This window comes from Podarcis tiliguerta (genome assembly GCF_965153285.1).
Source record: "Podarcis tiliguerta genome assembly, chromosome: 16".
Taxonomy (NCBI): domain Eukaryota; kingdom Metazoa; phylum Chordata; class Lepidosauria; order Squamata; family Lacertidae; genus Podarcis; species Podarcis tiliguerta.
The window spans coordinates 40475047-40499843 of record NC_139549.1 but is presented as its reverse complement, the minus strand read 5'-3'; the positions used below and the strand labels follow the sequence as shown (position 1 = coordinate 40499843).

The window sequence follows — 24797 nt, the reverse complement described above, 5'->3', positions numbered from 1 at the left end:
AGATAGTTTCTGCCAGAAATACAATTTCTGTGTGTTAGGAAGGTGATGTGGGGGGAATCAAATGAGCATCACATTTCAGTGAGAGAATACCCCCCCACAGGTGCTTAAAATTGAAGGGAAATTAGAAAAGCATCGTTTATCCTAATATGCAAGCACAAGGGACCTGCAAATGGAGGATTATTACGAGCTGTTGGTGAAATGAAGGTGGCTATTGTGTTGTTGTTTAAATATATGTGAAGAATGCAGATCAGTTGGTAAGCATGGATATTTATCTTCCCTGTATGGTAAACTCATCATGTGCTTACAGTTTTATTTTCTCTCCTGTGTTTCACATATGTGGACACTGGTTTACACTGCTGTTATGTTTGTGTGTTTTGTTTTTTAAGCTGGCCTTGACCTCCATCTAAAGAAAGCTCCGTTCAGCCATACCAGTTGTGTTCCAGGGAAATAGTTGTGATGACGGACATCCTTCCCTAAATCCAGCTTGTCTGCCATTACTTACTTTCTCATGCAGTGTGATCTTATGAAGGATTAAGGGGCCTTCTTTTGCTGGTCCCTCCCCCTCCCTTTCTCTGCTTGCACGGTGCTTTATGAGAAAAAGAAATAGTTGGACCTGTACTTCTAAATTTGTTTGCAAAATGCATTGAAAACGCCTTAAAATAGTTAAAAGACAACACAGAAAGAACACCAGATTAATTTAAAAACAATGCGAAGTGGACACTTGTGGCAGAAACCTGTTCATCCCTCTAGGAAGGCTTGTTGAAACAAAAAAAGCCTTGGTTGTTTCTGGAAAGAGCAAAGAGTGGGTGCCTGTCCTTTCTGGGCAGGAATGGTGTTCCACAGAACGGGCAGGGTCCACACTAAAAGCTGTGCTCTGAATTATTGTCAAGAGGGCTTCTGATACCTTTGCAACTTGAAAGAAAATCTCTTGCACAGACTACAGTGACTTATAGGGCATATGAGGGAGATTGTGGTCTCTCAGGTAACCTGGTCCTGAGGCGTATAGGGCCTTTTTTGTTAGTACCAACGCTTGAGTATGGCCCAGTGGCGGACTGGCAGCTAGTGCAAATGCCACCGGCAAGGTGTCCTGTGTTGGGTCTCCACAAGCTACTTAGCCATCACATTCTGCACTGCCTGCACCCCCGAGACCAGCGTCAGGAGCAGCCCCACATAGGGCATGTTGCAGCAATCCAGCCTTGAGGTAGCCAATGTGTGTAGTCTCTGTTGATTTGGCAGTTGTTTTATCCCTCAACCGACATGCATGAAAGCAGGCATGGAACTGCAGCCCCTCTGGTGTCCGTTTTTGTGGTCAAGAGGGGATGCCTTATCAGCGCAGACTGATTTTGTAGGCTGAGGAGGGGTTGGGTGCGGGAAAGAGCCATTCTTCTTCCTCTTTCTCGATGCTTCTGCATGTGCACACATTCCACTTTCAGTTGAAATCGATGTCTGTTTGGCTTGTTTTTCTCAGCTTCAACAGAGATCAGGAGAAAGTAAAAAGGAAGCAGCCTTGTTTGTGGTGGGGAGGTCTGCCCCTTGGTTCTGCTGCAAGGTTTGCAAAAAGGAAAGCAAAAAACCTTAAATAAAATTGTGCTCTTGAACTAGGCTGTTTGCTTGAAAAGTGGGCTGAAGTTGTGTGCTTCCGAGAAGATGGGCAGCAGCTGAGTGGTAGCAGCTTTCCCATCTGCCCTGCAGGCAGCGGTGGGCAATTTATGCTTTGTATAATTAAGAGTTAATGCCAGGAACCAAGCTTAATGCCTCTTTAAACAGCTGGCAGTCAAGGGCGCGCATGGAGACATTCGTTACTTTTAATAGAAAACCTGACAAAGCGAAGCGCGTGCGACCATCTCCAAGCAAAATAGGTTGTAAGTGTCCATAAAAAGCCAGCAGGTTGTAAAACTCTGCTTTATTTGTGCATATATCAGGGTGGTCTCCACTTTGGTGCAGGGAAGCAAAAGCAGAGTTTGGACATTTCACATTCCTGCATCTTCATCTGTTCAGTAGCAATGGACTGCAAGAGGGCAACCAAAACCAGGGACTGGGAAGGCATCCCCTATGTGGAAGGGATAAAAGAATTAGTTATTTTCTCTTAACTTTTTTAAATAAAAAAAGAGAGATGACTGACAGTGCAATCCTGTGGTGTCTGGGTTTAAAAGAGGATCATACAAATTTCTGGTGCAGGATCAGTCTGCCATTGGCTTCTAATCAAGATGGCAGCTGAACGTCCTGTTGGCTGGGGGGGGGGCAGTAGCTGGGGGGAGAGAGCTTGCTGCCTTCAAGCTTTTCTTCAGGACGGGCTTATCTGGCAAGAGTCTTCTACAAGTAAAGAATTCATTGCCTGTTGGTTTAACATTGTAGTAAAGTTAAATAATATATACCTGGGTAAGATAACAGAGGTTGGCAAGCGGTGGAGTGACTATTGAGTGATAAGAAGAGCTAGAAGTTGAGGGTGTCTCCAATTCAGTTCTTCTTGGAGCAGACCCGTTGAAGTGGAGGGAACTAAGGGTTCATGTTCACATAATGGCTCTGCTCTGATAGAACGTAGCTGGATACAGCCTTTTCTTTGGCTTGAATTCTTCTCAGGTTTGCTTGGGTCAATTGAAACTAGGAAACTATACCCTTTAGATCAGTGTTTGTGTTGTTTGGCCACAGCTTTTTAGCGTTTCAGGCAGGAGTCTTTCTGAACTCTGCCTGCGGATTCTGGGAATTGAAACCTGGAGCTTATGCATGCAAAAGATACACATGGCCACAAAGCTGTGGCCTCTTCCCAAAGTGGTTTTGACTGTGCTCTAACACTCTCTCTCTCTTCTCCTCTTGTTTACCTTGCAGTCGCAGCATGAGTCGTCCAACATGTGCGTAATGAGGAGGAAATCTAGGATTCCTTAGTGCTTCGCATCACAGATTCTGGGGATCTCTCTCTCTCTATATCTACACAAGAAAAAGTGAGACCCCTCTGGACTTCTTCCACAATGTCTGGATCTACCCAACCTGTGGCGCAGACGTGGCGAGGGAGTGAATCCCGTTATCCTCCTCATGCCATGTCCTACCCGGTAGCCATAAGTCAACAGCATGTGGTGAGTGTGTGGCCCTCTCTCTTCTCCTCTGTTTAATCACCAAGGTGAATTGTATGGTGGTGAGGGGTTTGGAGCCTGGGTGTGTCTGACAGTGCTGGCCCCAGCTTTCAGAGGGCTCTTAGGAGGTTGCCTTTATACCGAGCCAAACCATTGCTCCATGTACCTCAGTAACTCATGTAACTGACTGGCAGCCACTCTACCATATATCGGACAGGAATCTTTCCCAGCTCTACCATGATAACTGGCTTCCAGCTCAGCCTTCTTTTCTTTTCTTTCATCACCTGGTGAATCATGGGGCTGTTCCTTGCATGCAAACTTAGCACTTCCTGCCAGTCTTGACCTTGACGGCCACATCTCATGGCTTTCTGAGCCTGTGTGTGCTTTCCTAGGGCAGAGGAGAAGATGCTGGGAGGAACTGGGTGGTGGTGGTGGCTGGAAGGCATGGCTTGAGGGTCTGCTGAGGTGCCAGTCCTTAGGAAACTCCTATACCAAGGTTAGGGAACCTCTTTCATTCCAAGGGCCACCTTCCCTTCTGGGCAGCTTTCTGGGGGCCGCATGTCAGTGGTGGGTGGGGCCAGAGGCAAAAGTGGTCGGATGAAGGAATGTTGATTCTTTTTACCTAGTTTCTGCACACAAGGGAGGAAAAGGTGGCCACTCTCACCGCTCTTGAGCCAAGTGTCATAGGCCCTGTGGCACCAGGGGGGGAATTGCAGGATCAGAGGATGAGGACCCCGAGGTTGGGGGTGGGGAAAGTTCAGGTCACTGGAGACCATTCTTGTTGCTGGTGTTATAAACAGTTGGGAGTCAGAAACTTTTTCCAATCTACTGTTGTTTGTTTGTTTATTATTTATGACCCTCCACTCTGTTGGGTTAGACTATGGGGAGAGGTGGGGCATGGACTCTAGGTTTGTGGATTTTAGTGAAGGACCCCCTACCCCCCCCAAGCACTGTTCACATTTCTTCTTTGTAGTGGCAGTAACCTTGGAAATCAGCATCCCCCATAAGCAGGAGCTGTGTCTTGATTTAGCCGCTACCTGAAAGAGATTAACACATACACTCCCCCCCCCCCCCAGCAACCAGCAGCTTTGCAGATTGATGACAAGGACAAGGTCATTGGAACAATGAAGATGCTGTTGTCTCTCAAGCCTGTTGTTGCATCCATGCAGATAAGAGCCAAATGAGTAATTCAACCTGGTTTACACTGCTGACCCTTATCTGAAACAACATATTTGATTACAAAGGAGTGCCAGATCCCTTATTTTGTCCTGAATCTGCAACTCTTGTTTGAAAAATGCTGGGTCAGGCGGCTGTGAGTTAGGGCGACCTGCTTGATCAATAGCCTCCTTTTATCTTCTTAGAGAAATTTAAATGCAGAGAATTCTGTTTTTGGTAGGGTTCCTGTAGCTATTAACTGCGTAAGACAGGGCTAAGGAACCCTTTCCAGACCAAGAACACATTTTGGGGGCCATATGCTGGTGATGGGTGGGGCCAGAAGAAAAAGAGGGTGCAACAACAGATGCACAGTGGCCTATCTATCTAGTCCAATATTCTGTTCTCATCGAGGCCAACCAGGTGTTTGCGGAAAACCAGCAAGCAGGACATGAGCACAAGAACACTCTCCCCACTTGTGGGTTCCTGGTATTCATAAACATTGCTGCCGCCAACAGAGCACCGGCCGTCATGGTTAGTAGCCATTGATAGCTCTCTCTCCATGAGTTTGTCTAATTCTCTTCTAAACCCTTCTAAAGTTGGTGGCCATCATTGCCTCTTGGGAGCAAATTCCAGTGTTTGTTGCATGAAGAAGTATTGTATTTCTCAATCCCTAATCCAGGCAGGCAAGAGTTCGAGGACACATTTCAGCCAGGCGAAAACAATCAGGCAAAAACATTGCTGGTGGCAATCATTTTTGGAATGCTGGTGAGATGTAGCCTGTTGTAGCTGCTTGATAACAAGCGCTGAGAAATATTTAATAATAATATTATTAACAGATCAGTAAACGGACATGGATAGTTATCCTTGCAAGTTGTGGCTCTTTCCTGGAACTTGCTTTCCGCAAAGGCCGAGCAAAACCCTTGAATGTTTTTGGAAGCAATGGGGGAGTTTTAGTTGGACCAGCTAGCTTATGGTGATGGTCTGGGTTTGGGCTCTGGAATGCAGCCAACCAGCCAAGCTGGCAAGCAGGGTCAAAGATTCTGGAAGCTCAACTTGCTCAGAGTAGCGAATTGCACGGACTGAGAAACTGGGCCAGAATCAGACGATTTATAGTTACAGGTGGGACTTCATTGGCTGATTAGGGTCACTTGATCCCCACTAGTACTGCCATTTGGACAAAGAGTTGGCAAGCCACCATGGCAGTGCAGAGACAAGAGGTGTCGCGTTCCTACCACTAGATTTTCTAGTTCCTTAGGAACATAGTTTGTTGCCTTATGCCATGTTCAGACCATTGCTCCATCTTGCTCAGCTTTTGCCTGTAGTGACTGGCAGTGGCTCTCTCAGCCAGGGGTCTCTCCCAGCCCTACTCAGAGATGCCAAGGTTTGAACCCGGGACCTTCTGCGTGCAAAACAGGCCCTCTTGGGACTGAGCTTCCCTTTGCTGGCTTAATAGGGAACATCTGTTTGCCAAGGATGGAGGATTTCTCATAAGTGGACCTAAATATGTCTCCACTGTTTTAATGTCTATTTCCCTGTGATGATACTATAGTCTTTGGCTCTTTGTAGCATTCAGGTACGCACTGGTGTGCTGCAGCTCCATTTACTCTGTGCTGCTATAAATGATTCACAGAGAGCAATGTTGGCTTTGTACCTATTTGTTTGTGGCGGATCCTGTTGCTCGGCTGCTGCAGTACTGAACTTTTCCATTGCAAATGGCTTTCCCACTAATTAGGAGGAAGAAGCAGGGAAATTGAACAGCTGCAGATGGTCTTATTTGGCAAACACATTTACTGCTGCACTTTCAGTGCTTCCCCCAGGGACTAGAATTCAGTGGTCTGGGGCATCCTTTTGCATGCTGAAGGTCTTGTAGTTCAATCCCCGGCCTCTCCAGTTGAAGAAAAGTCAAGAACCAGGTAACAGGGAATGGGAAAGACACCCCCCCCCCCCGCATGCTGCCACAATTTGCAAATTACAAATTAAGGAAGGTGGATTTATTTATTATTTATTTGACAGGTATCAGGCATTGGAGACCTGCTGATGGTCTTAATCTCCAAAATTGTGCAACCTTAGAATATACATATATAGTGCCTTTGATTGGGTGGACAGTATTAGGATCAAAATATCTGAAAGTTCCAACAACTCTTGGAACAATTAAGTCAGTTAAAAAGATATGGGATATATTGGCTAATAAAAATAAATTTGATCCATTTTCACATGCTTAAATTACTCTCTGGAGGAAATCCTACTTCAATAATTGGAAAAAAGATGGTAATATGTGAAAACTGAATGGTAACAGGTGTATTGACCTAGGACCAACTGATAGATGAGGAAGACAAATTTTATACATACAGTGCTCTAGGGCAGAGCTTTCCAGACTTTTCATGTTGTTGACACTCCTTGTAGATATGCATCACAGGGTGGATTTGATTTAAATTTTACAAACTCCGCTAACCCGGAAGAGTTACCTTGGGTTGAGAACTTTGCCCCAGGATGAGAATAGAAATTGCGTGCTATCAGCACTGTGGCAGCTGGAGGCCCCTTTAACAAAAGTGCGCCCCAGGTTAAGAACAGTTTCGAGTTAAGAACGGACCTCCGGAACGAATTAAGTTCGTAACCCGAGAGACCACTGTGTATTTTTAAATCTGGAGATGCTGGGGTTTGAACCAGGGTCCTCCTGTGTGCACAGCCTGGGAGGCCACCATTTAGCTATCTTCTCCTGCATCCTGACACACAGGTTGTTATCTCTAGGTTGACACACAGGCTTTTATGCTGGACAATGTCGTGAACATGATAACACTCCTGAGAGCTAGAAAAACACTAAAATAGGTACTATCCCACTTTTCTTTCCTGTTCTTCCCCATTCTCTTTTTTCCAGAAAAGGCAATTTAATTATTGTATTCAAATGAGTCCAGCCCACCTGAGGTTGTTTAGGGCAGAAGGATTTCCCAGAAATCTCTCTTTGAATGTGGCAAAGAATGGAAGAGAACCCCTTCTTTTTTTAAAATGCTGAAAATACCAATTTTAAAAACTGAGTAAAAATGATTCTAGATTCAGGTAGGTAGCCATGTTTGTCTGACACAGTCAAAATGGTATCTGAAGAAGTGTGCATGCACACGAAAGCTTATACCCAGAACAAACTTAGTTGGTCTCTAAGGTGCTACTGGACAATTTTTTAATTTTTTAATTTATTTTGACTGAGTAATATGAATTTTAAAAAATGAAAAGCAGGGACAAGCCTTGGTGATTTTGTGTAGTTGTCTGCCTCTGGCTTGCTCCCAGAAATGTCTTCCACACCAGGAAAATAAAAATTGGCCTGACCCTCATTAGTGATGGATGTAAGGTTTGATTTAGGTTAACCACAGAGCCTAGGACTTGCCAATCAGAAGGTCGGCGATTCGAATCCCCGCGACGGGGTGAGCTCCCGTTGCTCGGTCCCAGCTCCTGCCAACCTAGCAGTTCAAAAACATGCCAAAGTGCAAGTAGATAAATAGGTACTGCTCCAGCGGGAAGGTAAACGGCGTTTCCATGCTTAATGGTTTTGCCAGAAGCGGCTTAGTCATTCTGGCCACGGGACCAGCTTTACGCCGGCTCCCTCGGCCAATAAAGAGAGATGAGCGCCGCAACCCCAGAGTCGGTCACGACTGGACCTAATGGTCAGGGGTCCCTTTACCTTTACCTAAGGTTTGATTTAGAAGGATTCCAGGTGTTGCACATTTTCAGTGTAGCTGTGTGGATTCCTATTTGAATAATTCTTGTTTCTTTAATGATACACTGATTCCTTTACCAAGCTGGAGCTCTCCAGTTGTTTTGGCTAAATAAGTAATAATAACTCCCATCAGAATTTTCTTTAGATAAAAATGTGTCTTTCAGACATGTTTACACTACTGTGCATTTTGTGTAGCCTATTACGACAGAGTTCCAGGTGCTAATCTGTTGAATTATAATATGTGTGGAGATTACCGTGCATATGTCAAAGATGTGGTTGTCATGGAAGGAGAAGAGCAGTGTATGCAATGAGCTTTGGAAGCATAGTGCATATGTTTTGTTTATACGGTACTCCAGATGTCTTTGGAGCCTCTGTTGACCATCCTTGACCTGCACATGAAAGTTCAATGGTCTCCTCTCCACCCTGTAATCCTGCACATTCCTCTATCAGTCACATGCAATGAGCTTTACACCCACCCACACCCAGGTTTTTTCTGTGAATGTAAGAAGAGGCCTGCAAGGGCAGGTCAGAGTTCCCCCCAGTCCAGCAACCAGCTTCCTAAAGTGGGTTGGCTGCCTCCGGGAACACAGGAAGCTGCCTTATACTGACTCAGAACGTTGGTCCACTGACTGGCAGCAGCTCTCCATATTCCTAGCCTTACATGGAGATGCCAGGGATAGAGACTGGGACCTCCTGCTTGCAGTGCAGATGCTCTCCCACTGAGCTACAACTCTTCGCAGCTGTGGAAGTCTACAAGCTGGCTGTACAGGAAGGAGAGCCCTCCAGTTGCCCCCCAGCAACTGATTTTCAGATACAGTCGTACCTTGGAAGTTGAACGGAATCCATTCTGGAAGTCTGTTCAACTTTCAAATGTTTGGAAACCAAGGCGCGGCTTCCAATTGGCTGCAGGAAGCTCCTGCAGCCAATCGGAAGACATGGAAGTTCCGTTCCGGAACACTCACTTCTGGGTTTGCAGCATTCGGAAGTCAAAATGTTTGACTCGCAAGGCGTTTGGGATCCAAGGTACAACTGTGCATAATGCTTTTGTGCATGGAGTTTCCATTATGTTTTCTGGCAGCTGATAGACCTATCTTCCATACATTTGCCTAATCTCTCTCTAAACTAATGAGCACCACCACATATTTTGGCAGTAGCCTCAAACCACTGTGTGGCCAGTTCTTGCGCAAACGGGCCCCTTCTGTTTTGAAATACAGTGCTGCTATCTTAGAGGTCTCCATGCATTAGTGCTGGAGCCATTGTCCTCCGTTGATAAATTTCAAGATGTCAAACCCTTGGGAATACTTGAGTCCCTTCACAAGCTCCCTTAAATGTAGTGTGCTGACCTGTGGCTGTAGCACATGAAATGCTGCGCTTAGACCAGGGACACCCAAGTTAAATTCCCTGCCTGATTGTGAAGGTTACTGAACAGTCCTGGACCTCACAGTGATCTCATGAGATTGAAATGAGAGAGTTTCCTACATTTGTTTAAGCATTCACAGTCAGCCTTTTAGGACCACGTTAGATGCATAGGCATTTCAGTCTGGTATACGTAACAGTTAGAAATCAGCTCTGATCACATGAGCCAGCTTTACTTTTTGGGAAAGGCAGCACTGAAAAAATAAGTCTTTAAGACAGCCTACTCAAACTAGGCGCCTTCCAATTGTTTTGAACTACAACTCCCATCAGCCCTAGCTAGCCTAGCCATGCTGGTGAGGCTGGTGTGAGTTGAAGTCCAAACTCTTGGAGAGTGCTAGTTTGGCAAAGACTGCTTGAAAGACTGTAATGTAAGGGCCAAGCTCCTTTCAGAAGGGACTTCCTCAACCATACAGCTCTTGCATGTTTTGGAGGAAAGGCTGGATGCAAATGTGGCTTGTCGTGATGACCGTAGGAGCGAATTCACAAAAACTGGGAATACAACAGTTAAGGGGAACCTTGGTGTGATCACCACCAGTCTATAATAATGCATGGCCTGGAGAAAGTGGTGGAGGAAAGCTCTTTCTCTCATACCCCTAAAACTTGGGGACATCCAAGGAAGCTGAATGTTGGAAGACTCAGGACAGACAAAAGGAAGTACTGCTTCACACAACTCATAGCTAGGGGAGTTGTTCCCACAAGATGGCTGCCAACCTGGATGGCTTTCAAAGAGGATTAGACAAATTCTTGGAGGATCATGTTGTTGATGGTTATGAGCCACACTGTTCTTCCTTCGCTGTCAATGGCAATATGCCTCTGGATTACAGATGCTGGGAATCACCAGTGGGGAAGGTGCTGTTGTGCTCAGGTCCTCTTTGTAGGCTTCCCACCGAGGCATTTGGTTGGCCGCTGTCAGATCAGAAAGTTGGACTAGATGGGCCATTGGCCTGATCCAGCAGGCTCTTTGTCTGTTCTGATGAGACAGAAGAACCCAGTTTGACTACCACAAAGGACTGGCTGCTGTTGCACGGAACAAGCCTGAAGCTTAAGGGTTCACAATGGGGACCTTTTCCAACCTGTTTTGTTCCTGATGTTTTGGACTACAACTCTCTTCGGTCTCAGCCAGCTTTACCAATATTTAGGAAAGATGGGTGTTGTAGCCTGAAACGTGGATGGCAACAGGTTGGCTGGTCTGAATAGTCCATTTAACATCATTGAAGTGAAGGAGGCAGGAGGTCTGCCTGAGGTGTGGATGCGAGACTCCCAGGCTGCCCCCAAACTCCTGGAAATGAAGTCCGGAAACAAGTGTAATGCTGCAACTAATAACTATGTGGGGCACAAAGGAAGTTCTGGCAGACAAGTTTACATCTATGTTGTTGCAGTTGCTGTGGTTTTATTCTAAAGATGGCAGTTGCTTTTTGGGAAGTTGGTCTTCTTGCCAGAACTCAGAGAGTTGGGACTTTCCTTAATTTCTTCATCTTTTTAGTGCTGCTTTTCCTTTGTTGATTTTTTTAAAACCCAAAAAACAGGAGTCTTGATCTTGCTCAGTCTCCTGCCTTTGCTGTCCATGCAGGACACCCAGGCAGGACTCCATGTGGCCTCCTGCAACAGTAGACTTACCTCTCCCTGAAGAAAATAGTGCTTGAAGGGTATTACTCCGCCCCCCCTTTATTTTTAGGGTGCGCAGGTTTTCAGTGAGTAGGGGTAAGCAGAAATGGTTGGGAGAGGGAAGTGAGTCAGTTGAGATTTTAATGCTAGCCACAAAGTCAGGGAAAAGATGAGTTATTCAAGTTTGCTGTGGAGGTTTGGAATGGGTGCTACTTATTGGTTGGCACCCATATCACAAAGAGACCTGTGCTAAATTTGTGGAAATACCGTACTTTTCCATCTATAAGGTGCCTCCATGTATAAGGACCCCCCCCCCCCCAGTTTAAAGAAAATGAGGGGAGATGGCCCAAAGCTGTTGAGCTTCTCCCCCCAATGCAGGAGACACTCCCTAGATCGTTTCCTGCATGAGGGGAAGTTGCGCTCCCACCAACCAGCTGGCCGGCAGGCGTGCTGCTCCCCCCGCCCCCCGCCACTACCCGTGTATTGGACGACCCCAGGTTTTTGACAAGGTGTTTCAGTCAATATGGTAGTTTTGCCCTTTATTCATTTTTTAATTTATTAGCGTGAATAAAAAGGGACCCGTTGTCACTTACAGCTCCCAGTTCTTGTCATTTTTATTATTAATATTTCTTGGTCATTTTACTCACAGAAATGATTCAAAGTGATTTACAACCACAGACACTAAAGCCATGGAAAGGTATCCTCAGTTACCTACAGCTCATCCTAGACAAGGATGCTTCTCTTTTCCAGGGACCTGTGTTTGCCTTGATACAGTCCTGCCTAAAACAGCTATTTAACTAGCAGCTCACATTGGCAGATCCAGATGCCAACTTTGTTCCCCATGTCATGGCAACGCTTTTATGGGACCTACGGTAATAATGTCATCTACCTCATCAGAGGTTCATTTACCTGCTCATTTTCTGAAAGTGCTGAAAGTGACCTTCTGTATTCTACATAGGAGAAACAGTCCAGTCTCATCGCAAGACAATAATTGGATGCAAAATTGGTATCAGAAATGGCAATATTGGAAAACAAGTTGGGGAACAGTTCAGCTTCAGAAACTGACCTTACAGTGGCCAAAGTAGCAGAGAGGAGCTTCAGAGAGAGACTTGAAAACTGCTGAATGATAATTAATCAAGAGGTTCAAATGCTATCCCTTGCGGATTGAATCAGCACAATGGATTTTCATCACATTACATATGCTAATGGCTTACCAGTACTGGTTGTGTTATTAGCATGGTGTATTCATGAATGGTCACTGTTAAAAATGTAATTATCACCATTTGTGCTTTTCTCTGTCCCTTTATCTTCTGACCTTACTGTTTACAATCCCTCTCCCGGCAGCATGTGTTTTATTTATTTGTTTAGAAAAAATACAAACTGCTTAATTTTTATTTATATATAAATAAATAATTTAAAATAATTATCTTCAAACAGATCTATATGATTTACACTTAAATACTTATCCTTCCTTTCAGTCTTTAATCCAGACACATCTTGTAATATATTTTTACTCTCATCATTCATATTTTTAACCAAGAGTTTGGTTTTATCTTTATTAATCTTAAGGCCTGCTACCTTGCCAAATTTGTTTATCTCTTGTACTACTTTCAGGATTGACTCAATTGGTTCTTCTACAGATATCACCGTGTCGTCTTTCTCCTCCTTTTGGCTGGACTCAGCATGGCCCTCTGCTCTGCTACAAACAAGATTTTATTGTGGTGGCGTTAGGATAAGCAAGAAGGAAAAGGCAAGCCAGGCTGGCACACTGGTAGCCTCCCATGAAGACAGAAATGTCAGGAAATATCAAAGCTGAGCTTTTGGGGCTGTCAAGTAATAATATACTGTATTTTTCGCTCTATAAGACGCACCAGACCACAAGACGCACCTAGTTTTTGGAGGAGGAAAACAAGAAAAAAAATATTCTGAATATCAGAAGCCAGAACAGCAAGAGGGATGGCTGCGCAGTGAAAGCAGCAATCCCTCTTGCTGTTCTGGCTTCTGTGATAGCTAAACAGCCTGCATTCGCTCCATAAGACGCACACACATTTCCCCTTACTTTTTAGGAGGGAAAAAGTGAGTCTTATAGAGTAAAAAATACGGTATATTTTACGGTTACTTGGTGGAAAGAAAGCAAGAGAGAGAGAGAGAAGGGCGAGGGAGGCAAAAGAAAAGTATTTTAAAGATTTCTCCTTGGGATGCCAGGAAAATTAGTTATTTTAATCCCCAGCCTCCCATTCATAGAATGCTTCCCTGCTCCAAATGCCAAAAGTGGATGAAAGATGGTGGCTTCTCCAGCTGCACTTGCTCATTGCTCTTGGAAATGCTGGAGCTCCGCCACTGCTTGGCATGCAGAAGGTCTGGATAGGATTGGGAGAGACCACTGCTTGATACCCTGAGCTCCGTGGAGTCAGGATAAGGCAGCCTCCTAAGTTCCCATGAAGAGTTGAGGCAAGGGAAGCTTGGGGTCTTGTATAAGCAACCTGAAGCAACCTGAAGAATTTCGGGTGGCATGATTTGTTTAGATGTGGGCAGAGAAGCGGAGTGCATTTTGAAAGGTTCCCACAAGATCATTCAGCGTGCCTGAGAACAGGGCTCTGCTCTCCCCTGGTGTTGGGCCCTCTGGATGCTGCTGGACTCTCATCGTCCTGGACACATTGGCCATGCTGGCTGAGGCAGATGGTCTTCCTAGTCTAAACAGAGGGGTCAAAGTTGAGGGAGGCTATTCTAAGCGGCAACCACATCAGTTGCAGTTTGTGTCTGTAGGGTCTTTGTTCTTGCCTTCATTCAAAACATGGTGCTTGTGTGTATTAAGTACCCGTTCAGATGACATGATTTGCTTGCAGAAAGTTTACTTGGAGATTAGACTATGTCCAGTCTTTATTGAGCTTTTATTTAGAATTTTTTTGCGGAGAGGTTTATACTACTATGAGCATTCATCCTGATTCACTTTCAAAGTGCTTGCACATCTTTTCTGCTGTCTGTCTGTTCATCCCGCAACTTGCAGTGCATTTCCCTGTCACTTTTCTAACCATGTACAGTGGTGCCCTGCAAGACGAATGCCTCGCAAGACGGAAAACCCGCTAGACGAAAGGGTTTTCCGTTTTGGAGGTGCTTCGCAGGACGAATTTCTCTATGGGCTTGTTCCGCAGTCTTGCGATTCCTGGGGTTTTTTTTTCCGCTCCCCACCCCCTTTTTCTAAGGCACTAAGCTCCTAATAGCCTTTTAGCAGCTAATCCGCTAATCCCTTAAGCCTTTAATAGCCGCTAATAGCGCTAATCCGCTAATGGGCTTGCTTCGCAAGACAAAAAAACCGCAAGACGAAGAGACTCACGGAACGGATTCTTTTCGTCTTGCGAGGCACCACTGTATTATTTTTTTTTAAGTGGGTTTATCATGCTAGGGCAATGGAATTCCTCCTGCAAAGTACAGGTGACCTAAGTTACTGACCAGGGATACAGGTCTTCCGTCCGTCCGTCCCTCTCCTGAAATTGGCTTGAGGGAGTTGAGAGAACAGCATGCAGGGAGAGGAGAGGGGGGTAAGCTGAAACGTTCGTGCAGTTGGAACATGGGTAATGGCACAGCATAGAATTCCACCCCAGGACTGTGACTTAGAAAACTACGGAATGGTTTCTGTTCGGTGCCTTTTGGGTGCAGGCTGCTATGAAGTGGAGCAGTTCTGAATGTCTGGTGTGCAAGTGTGCACAGCTCATGTTCAGAGCAGGAGCTCACCATGACCAAGAAAAGGAAGACTTTTGCTGTCCATGCAAAAAGATTAAGCGTCTGATAACCTAGACCCAGGCTGTGGTTTGTGGCTAATAACGCTTGTCTTTTGTCTGCTCTTTCCATCTGCTTGATAGATGTTCCGTTTTCACTTCTTACAAAATGTGAAATGTTTAATGCACACCCCAGAGGGCTTCATCTGTACCATTGTTATTGCCTTATACTTCATATTTTTATTTCTTTTTGACAGCACCTTTTTTTTTGGGGGGGGGGCTTGCAAAAGAAAGAATCAGAGTTGGAAGGGACCCAAGGGTCTCCCAGTCCAACCCCCCAGCAATGCAGGAATCTCAACTAAAGCATCCATGACAGATGGCCATCCAACCATCTGCCTAATTCTGGTTCTGTAAACACCAGAATTGTATGAACCATGCTCTGAGACCTTGGCTTGCATTCAGCTAAGTAAGAATCAGGGACGCGGGTGGCGCTGTGGGTTAAACCACAGAGCCTAGGAATTGCCGATCAGAAGGTTGGCGGTTCGAATCCCCGCGACGGGGTGAGCTCCCGTTTCCTGGTCCCTGCTCCTGCCCACCTAGCAGTTTGAAAGCACATCAAACGCAAGTAGATAAATAGGTACCACTCTGGCTGAAAGGTAAACGGCGTTTCTGTGCGCTGCTCTGGTTTGCCAGAAGCGGCTTAGTCCTGCTGGCCACATGACCCAGAAGCTGTACGCCGGCTCTCTCGGCCATTAAAGCGAGATGAGCGCCGCAACCCCACAGAGTCGGCCATGACTGGACCTAATGGTCAGGGGTCTCTTTACCTTTAAGTAATAAATAAGAGTAGTTCTGCTGAAATAAAAGTTTTCTAAGTCCACAGTCCTGGGGTGGAATTCTTGGTGATAGAGCATCTGCTTTGCATGCAGGAAGTCCAGTGTTCAGTCCCCAGCATCTCCGGGTAGGACTGGGAGAGAGTCCAGTCAAGTTCTGGAGGGCACTAAGTTGGCAAAGGCTAATTTAAAAGGATGTGGTAGAGGGTAGTCCAGGGGTCCTTTACCTTTCAGACCTATAAACAGGTTTGTGTATGATGAATCTTGGTTCCACAATACACTTGGCTGTATGTGTGAGGAGGGGGTGTGGGTGTGGGGGGGTGTGTGTAAAAAGATTTTAAAGAAAAGCTGCCCCCAAATCCCCAACATCAGGATTCCCCCCCCCCCTTTTCAGGTTCTTTTAAGGGATTTTTAAGAGAGATTTTGAAAACCCCCTTTGGCTCGGCTAAAATACTGACTTACCTTCCTCATGGATTTTTGCACGGTGACTCCGTTATGGCTGCCAGGTCTTCAATTTTTTAATGAAATTGCTCTTGGTATCATGTGGCTTTGGCCTAGGTTCTAAATAATTTGCTCTTTGTTCTTTGCACAGCATCTCCCCTCCCTTTCCTGTGGGCTAATAAGGAACAGCTGAGGTATCAAGGTGTTTAATAGGTGTGGCAGAGAGCTTTTCAGTTAATTAAACTGAGGGAGCCCTCTCCTTTTTGGAGGGGTCTAGGACGCGGGTGGCACTGTGGGTTAAAGCCTCAGTGCCTAGGGCTTGCCGATCAAAAGGTCGGCGGTTCGAATCCCCGCGGCGGGGTGCGCTCCCGTTGCTCGGTCCCAGCGCCTGCCAACCTAGCAGTTTGAAAGCACCCCCGGGGGCAAGTAGATAAATAGGGACCGCTTACTAGTGGGAAGGTAAACGGCGTTCCGTGTGTGGCTCTGGCTCGCCAGAGCAGCGATGTCACGCTGGCCACATGACCCGGAAGTGTCTTCGGACAGCGCTGGCCCCTGGCCTCTTGAGTGAGATGGGCGCACAACCCTAGAGTCTGTCAAGACTGGCCCGTACGGGCAGGGGTACCTTTACCTTTTTAGGAATGAGATGGATGTGCCTTTTAATAAAATAGCACCTCCATCCTGCCCTCTCTGAAACAAATATTCCCCTTCTGAGAGTGTTTGAAGAGACATCCTTGAGATAATGGCAAATGGCTCAGGTCAGAGCTTTTTCAAATGATCTTCCTTCAGGAAACTCTTTGATGTATGGCCCATGGAACCCTTTTGAGTTGTGAAGCAGAGCCAGTTGTTGGCCCTGGACTGGTAGACCAGGGTTCAAATCACTTGAGTGCCCTTGGATTGGTCCCGATCTCTTGGCTTGGCCCACCTCACAGGGTTGTTGTGAAGGTGTATTATAAGAATTTAAGGTCTCAAATATATAAATTAAATGTACAAGGCAAACACGTACATAAATACATAAGCCACATGTCTGAAACAGTACATGAAGACAGTCCTGAAACCATTTTGACTCTCCCAAACTGACCAAATGTTTCTCTGCAAGGAGGGAGGAAATGGAAAAAAAACCTCCCCATTGTCTCTGTGATCACAAATCCTGCCTTAAGGGCACACTGAAGATGTGAATAGGGTGAGCCTGTGACCTGGCTGAGGAATGAAGAGTTTATCATTACAAAAGAATGGTCCGCCTGGCCGGGTGATCCAATCAGTGACCATTGACAGGTTTTCTGCCAGACAGGTTTTTGCTTTCTGTGATGTATTTATGATGTATGGGGGGGGGGTCCTGGGCTACACCCCTTCTGTCATGTATGTATGATGTTTCTGGGGGTGGTCTGGAATTTGAGGGTGGGCAGTTTGAAAAGTCTACCTAAGGGCAGGCACACCTTTATTCTGGGTTCCTCCTCCCTCCTGCGTGTGGGGAGTGAGGACCCTGTTGCAACAGTTTAATAAAGATCAGGCTTACTATCTGTTTTGCTTCTCAGTATTCTCTGGTTGGCCTCTGTTGTTTTCTCCTACCGATAGGGAACCCACTTAAGGACTCTATATGGGCTCTTGGATACCCCATAAAGGAAAAGGGCAGATTTTGTTTACAACAGGTGAAATGGGGAAGGGAGAGCCATCTTGAGTTTCTTGGAGGAAAGGCAGAATAGTGATAGTCTGGCGGCGGGGTGGGGAAGTGTGTGCAGGTGTGCAGAATGGAAGGTGGTGTGCAGAATGAAAGTGTAGGTCTTGATCAAATAACAGAACAATAAAATGTCTGGCCATTTTGATTGTTGACAACCTTTCTCATGGGCACAAGACACAGGTTCTGCTATCAAGACACTGTATCTCGGACTATTAAGACTTGTTTTTAATACCACTTTGAGACTTTGATTCTTCTTTTACAATGGTCCATCTAGCTCAATATTGTCTGCACTGACTGGCAGCAGCCCTCCAGGCTTTCTGACAAGGTTCTCCTCAGTGGTAATCCTCTGCAGGAGGGAGGAAAGGTAGGGCGTCTGCTTCGCTTGCAGGTGGTGCCAGGTAGGGATGAGAGAGACCCTTTTGTGAAATGGTGGGGTGCCGCTTCCAGTCATTGTGGACAGTGCTGAGCTGGACAGCCAGCTTTGTGTGAGGCTGTTTAATACATTCCTAACATCTGAAGAAATGGATCGCTATGGTCAGGGCTCTGCATGGTCTGTTGGTCTCTGATTCAGAACTAAACTTTCTGGGAATGTCAGCTTTCATTGTTGTTATTGTTATAAGAATTTTAAGGTCTCATTCATATATATATATATATATATATGTTTATAACTATATATAAACCACATGTCTGAAACCCCATAGAAAAGGTCCTGAACAAATTGACCTCAAATATTTCTCTGCAAGGTCAAAGTGGGAAACCTCCCCATTGTCTCTTTCCTCACAAATCCTGTCTTAAGGGCACATTCAAGATATGAACAGGGTGTGACCTAGAGTCAGGAATTAAGTAGTTTTAATAACAAAAGAGTGGCCAAAACCCAGATAATGCAATCAGGTAACTTGCCACACATAAGATAAACAACGCATTCAGATTTCTGTTGTAGACTGCCTCTTTTGTGATGTAGGTATGATGTTTCTGAGGGTGGTCTTAGACTCCAGGGCAGGCAATTTAAAATGTCTTTATAAGGGCGGGCACACCTTTGTTTACGGTCATCCTCCTTTTCTGCCTGTGAGGGGAGCACCCTGTTGCAACAGTTAATAAGATCAGACTTACTATCTGCTTTGCTTCTCAATATTCTCTAGTTGGTTTCTGTTATTTTCTCCTACCTATAGAGAACCTACAAAAGGACTCTATATGGGCTCTTGGGTACCCTATAAGGGAACAGGAGCAGTTTCTTTCTTATATCATAAGATTATCTCCCCCCACCAATCTTCCTTTTATTGGTTAAAGAAGGGTGAAAGCAAACATGTTTCTGGTTTTTAGAGGCTGCAGAGGTAAGTTTGAAAAGTTCGTGTGTGATACCTGTCAAAAATGAGTGGTGGCATAATAAAAATGGATTTTTTGTGGTTTCCAGAGGGGCTTTGGTTTGCTTCAAAGCTTCTTGCTCACCCCTGCCCCCCCCCCACGACTGGCAAAACAATGATGCAAAATACCCCAAACAGAATAAATCATAGAAATTATAGAAATTGTTAGATGTAAGCTTGCATAGTGTATGCGGGTCACAAAATGCATATTCCCTTGCTACAGAATCTTTTGAGGGTGTGCTTTGAGTGTGGAGGGCACACAGTCCTATTGTGGGGAAGATTGAGAGAGTGTAATAGGCAGCTGGAACCTATGTGAAAGCCTCTGCAAATCCTGTCTCTTTTCTCCCCCCTCCCTTTTTGCTCAGGATGTGGGACTCTTGGAGTATCAGCACCATTCCAGGGACTACCCTTCTCACCTTCCCCCTGGGTCTATCTTGCAGCCGCAGCGGAGGAGGCCGTCCTTGCTCTCCGAGTTCCAGCCAGGGAATGAAAGGTAAGGGGAATGCAAGGAGCGGTTGCGCGTGTAGTGCTATGCGCAGAGTGCTTCGTGCACCAATATAAGTGGGTCTGTAGGGAAAGGTTGCAAAAATCTTGAAATACAAATTTTTGTGTTTAAACAACCACCACCATCCAAGGGTTAATGCAGAAGTGGCACGAAATGGACCCAAAAATGAACAAACCCAAAATGGACAGAAAAATAAACTGATCTGTTCATCCAGTACCTTGAAGGATACACAGAACATGGGAAGCAGCTCAGAAACCAGCATTTCCTCCTTTTGGAGGTTTCTGGAGAATTGTATGAGTGTTGGCAAGGGATGCTTTCAAGTATGGGATCTACCTGGTGAGATCATTTGATTGTGGCCTTTCCCAGCTTTGTGGTCTGTGATAGCCAGAAAAATATCCACAATATTTCTTGGAAGTGGTTGCCAAAGAGAAGCCGTGGAGTTCCTTCCTTTCTCCATCAGTGGAAGTTTTTAAATATAGACCTGCATAAACATATGTCAAGAGCGGCTCAAGCCTAATTAATCCTTCTTTGGTGCAGCAGTTGTGGACTTAGGTGACCTCTTGAGGCCCTTTCCCACACCCCCACGCTCCCCCTCTTTGTGTTTCTTGGATTTATTGGTGGCTGGAGGCTGCAGTGCTGGTGAGGGCTAGCCACAGCACATTCCTTGGGCTTTCGCTGGCACCAGAAGCGGTTCCCTCATTTCCCCCTCGCCCTTCCTTCGCCAGAGGAGTGGGGAGGAGCAGCCGTCCATGCAGCTGAGCCCCCCCCCCCCCGCAGATTCAAGCTAGACGCATCTGTAAGAGCTTTGGCTGGGTTCCCAGGTTCCGATTGCTTAGCTTCCAGCTGAGGCAGCTGGCTCTTGTGGGCTGGCAGGGGGTGGGGAGGAGCGGCAGGCACAAGGGAGGCCTGTGAATTTGGAGGAGAGGATTCAAGCAAACAGCAAGCACAGACTGCTGCTGTGTCTCTGAGGGGAGGAGGAAAAACGGTTGAGGGCAGGAGGCCAAGCCTGGCATGGACCAGGGCTATCTGTGTCAGGCTGGTTTGCAGCCGATCCTCTACCCCTTGGCGTTAGGTAGAAGCGGGGTGGGAGACCTCAGGCCTAGGGTCTGAATATGGCCCCCCTGGACCCTCTGTCAGACCCTCAGCCATGCATTTGAACCCTCCTTGTGTGTGTTTCATCTGGCTAATGCCACTTGCGTGCCTGGGTGGAGGATAGAGAGGGGTGCCAGTAGGAACAAGCCTGCTGTAGAAAGGTAAATATATCTGCTCCTCTGCTTGTCTTTGGCCCGGGCACCACTGTCATGTGGCCCACCAGCTGAAAAAGGTTCCCCACCCCTGAAGTAGAACAAGCTTGCCCAGCCTGCTGCCCCCAGATGTTTTTTGGTGAATACAACTCCCATCAGCTGTGACCGTTGCCCATGCTGGCTGGCGCTGATCGGCGTTGCAGTCCTACAATGTTTGATGGGAGCAGTAGGTTGATGTGGGAGAACATTCGGAGAGGGAGGGAGGGAGAGGAGCTTTTTGATTGATAGCTGGTGGGCTGCTCAGCAGCTCCAGAACCCCATGTGCCACATGAACAGCGGCTGGGGCCGTGGCAGGGGTGAGCAACCTCAGGCCTGGGGGCCAAAAGCCTTCAAGAATCTTTATCTGGCCCTCAAGGCTCCCCCCCCCCCAAAGCCACACTCCCTCTTTCCAGGTTACTCCTCTTGCTGGGCTTCCTTCGCATCCTCCATGAGTGCTTGGCTTGGCTGGAATGGAGGCTAGAGAGAGTGTTTGTGTGTAGCAGCCAGCCTCCTGCACCAAGGTTTCTTGTTGCTCCTCCTCCACTGGCATGTTGCCCCTGGAAGTTTTTCCAGAAGAGAATGTGGCTGAGAAAGGTTCCCCGGCCCAGGCTTCAGCAGAGCCGGCCCACCCATGAGGCAAGGTGAGGCAACTGCCTGAGGCAGCAAGATCCTCAAGGCAGCAGATCTGGATGTCAGTCTTTCTTTCCTCCTTGTTCCTGGTGTGGAACTTCCCTCACTCCTTCCCCTCACCTTGGGCTGCGCTGTCTGTTTCTTGACAGCAAAGGCCACTATTTGTGCTCCAAGACCTCTCCCAGCATTTCTCCTGAACACTACAAAATCACTCCCAGCAAGTTTGTCATGCTCTGCAGTAAGTGAAGCTTTCACCGCCATCTACATAACAATGTGTTTCGCAGTTATGATCCCTTGAGGTTCCAAAGCTCACAATGCCCTCTAAATACCACCCGTTGCATGTTCCAAAGGCTTTGTGAAGGCAAAAAAGGGGGTGGAATCAATTATCCAAGTTCTGTTTGGCAATAGGCAGGTATGGCGAACCCTCCAGCCTCTCCAAGCCTTTTTCTTCAGCCCTCTGGCCCCTCCTTAGGACTGCCGAGCCAGAACCCTCACTGGCCCTGCTTTGCCCCTTCATTGCCTGGATGGATGATGGAGATGGGCATGAGCCAAAACTAGCCCAATGTCCCAAGTTAAAAGTCGCATGATTTGCTCAGCCGACTTCTGCCTCTGGCCTTGCCCGCCATCGGCAGGTTGCTTAGAAGAAAACTCTGCCCTTGGGTTCGCTGCCCCGTGGTTGAAGGAGACTCAAATCGGAGAGGCTCTCCCAGTCTGTCTGCTGGTGGGCCACTTCACGCTGCAGAGTAGTGGAAGACTGTTGTCCCCACAGGCCCAACATGACGTCACATGTGCATGCCTAGCGGATATTCGGCTGCTTCTTCCTGAGCTCAGAGCCAAGTCATTGCCCATGTAACGGCCAGCTTTGGGGCTTGTTCTGAGTTATTTTTATATTCCAGAATCTGTGTTGTCTGTCTTGCTGCCTGCCTCCTCCCTCCCTGTTTGTCAGGTTCCACATCTGCTTGCATGTTCTTTGGCCTTCAGATCAGGCTCCTTCTAGGAGGAAGGGCAGTTGCTCAGTGGTAGAGGAGATACAGATCCCAGGTCAGCCTTCAACATCTCCAGGTGGATTTAGAAAAGATTCCCTTCTGGAAACCTTAGAGAATTATTGTCAGCCAGTGTTGATAATACAGAACTAGATGGAATAACAATCTGGTATAAGTCAGCTTTCTATTTTTTTCTTTAATTTTTTAATTGAGAAGATTTTAATTAAACAAAATTTAGTAGAAATAAAAAGTAAATACAGAAGAAAATGAAATTAAAGGTATATTATATACTATACATGCAAACAACTTGAATTCCATATATGCTTGTTTAGTATACAGGTATTGTCAGGGGACTGCCATCGGAACAGGGGAGGGAGGTGGGGGGCTGTTGGGATACAGAGAGCTTCCAAAACTATTGAGGAGCAAGTTCCTCTTCCAGCGGTGGGGAAAGCCACCCGTCCAGTGGAGAAGAGGGGAAAGGGCTTGAGGATGCTGCTGAGAGCCCCAGCGCCTCACCTAGCCAGGCTGGCCAGGAGGGACACACGCCTCTTCCGTCGCCCAGCCTGCGCAGAGGGGTAAAACACAAGGAAGGGAGGCGGAGGCTTGGGGTGTCAAAGTTCTTATGTTGGGGGAGAAGCCGGAAGGGGCCACTCCCGGATTCTGTAAGTGACTAAGACGGACATGAACTTTGGAGATCTGCACTGTAAATAGTTTTCACAATAAAAACCTGTAAAAGACAGGTCTGGAGTCCTGCCTGGTTACTTGTGAGCAACCAGCAGCAGCATCTGACAGGTATATAATGTTATCATCCAAATACATATATGGTTATTTATAACCTATTATATTTTTTATAAAAGCTTTCCAAATATTGTTATATTTTTCCGTAGAAAGGCTACATCTGTAAGCAAGTTGTTCATACATTGCGAGTGCTGTCATGTGTTCAATCCATTGACTAAAGGGGGCCATAGATTTATCTTTACTGTGCCTCAATACTAGCCTTTTTGCCATAGTAAGGCAGCTTTCTATGACTCTAGTTTCTAAGGATCACATCCTGCAAGCACATCACTGTGTTTTTTTAGGGGAGTGGGTGGGTGTTGGCTGCTTCCACTTTTGCTCCAATCCTGCTCTGAAGGGATTTTAGTATTCAGACCCTCAGGCTGAAAAGTGATCCTGCCTCGGATGTGTCCCTGAAGCTGTTAACCAGGGGCCAGACTGCCTGCACCCAGCACCAATGCCTTCCAAATCTGGTAGTAGTATTCAAGGACACAGTCTCTCGCCTGCAGTTAAATTGGTACAGTCCTTGAAGATCTGTGCCATATTTTGCTTGTGGAGCTGTGCAAGTTGTCCCTGAGGCACTTTTATCTGGAGTTGTGAGGCATTTAACCTTGCAACACCTAGACAGTGCTTTACCACTAAGCTATGCCTTGCCACACCTCATCTATTGTTTGTGGGCCATTTTCTGGAAGGCTTCCCCTGCAGCGTGTGTGCCGTGGGCCCCGCCAGCTGGGACAAATGAGCTTTGAAAAGTTATTTTAAGATCTCCTTTTCGTACACGTTGTACCACAAATACTTGCAGAGGAATGTGCTGGCAATCTTGCTTCTTTTCTTTGTCTGATCACCGCCCCAAGGCATATTTCTAACATCCTAGGCTGTCCCTGAACCGTACAGAAATGGTGCAGTGTTTCCCAGGAATATTTGAAGTGTGCCCTCGAAACATCAAGATTTGCTGGCCCAATGCAAGGTGCTCACGTTGGTGTCTAGGCCCCAAATGTCTGAAAAGCTGCTTCCATCCCCACAGAGACCCTCTTGAGTGCTAAGATCAGTGGAGGGTTTTTTCTTGGTAATACTGCCACCTTCAGAAGTGTCAGGAATGGCTGTCTGGGACAGGGCTTTCTCCGTGGCAACCCCCAAGTTGTGGAGCTCCTTCCCCAGAGAGGTTCATCAAGAACCTTTGGTGCATAGTTTTTGCCGTATTCTGAAGATGCAGATCTTTACCCCAGCCTTTGACAGTTAAGGTATTTCTGTTTTTGCTTAATTTGTACCTTGCTGCTTTTGTTAGAAATGGTTTTGCATTGTATTTTTACAATTGTATACAAACGGTTTTACAATTGGAAGCATGATTGCATTGCAGTGGCCTCTTCTGGGACCTCACAGTGGAGGGTGGTTAAGAAAGCATATAAGTAAATATATTAATGTAGCAAAAGGACTAGAATTGCATATATTTTCCCTTAAAAGTTGGAGTAGATCACAGCAGAATGGTCTTCAGTGTTCAGGTGTGCCCCCTTTTAAGAAAGGGAGTGCCCAGGGAACATCACCATCGGAAGGTGGGCTGGAGAAAGCATGGTGTGCCTTGCTGAGTCAAAACAAGTTGATGCTGGTCCTGCAGCTCAAAATGTGAATGTGGGTTTTGGCATGTTTTCCAT

The 24797-nt window shown here is 46.4% G+C and overlaps 2 protein-coding genes across 49 annotated transcripts in view; both read left to right on the top strand.

Moving 5' to 3' along the window:
• LOC310667244 (uncharacterized protein) overlaps positions 1-24797 on the top strand; it is a 559738-nt gene that overhangs the window by 165828 nt on the left and 369113 nt on the right. The gene's annotated exons all lie outside the window — the stretch shown is intronic.
• The window catches only part of NCOR2 (nuclear receptor corepressor 2), a 348844-nt gene that overhangs the window by 81866 nt on the left and 242181 nt on the right, over positions 1-24797 (top strand). For all 48 annotated transcript variants that reach the window (XM_083418926.1, XM_083418964.1, XM_083418929.1 and 45 more), the window contains exons 2-3: positions 2827-3071; positions 19339-19466. In XM_083418926.1, coding sequence (XP_083275052.1) covers positions 2967-3071; positions 19339-19466 — 233 coding nt within the window. In that variant the 5' untranslated portion in view covers positions 2827-2966. The remainder of the gene's footprint in view (positions 1-2826; positions 3072-19338; positions 19467-24797) is intronic.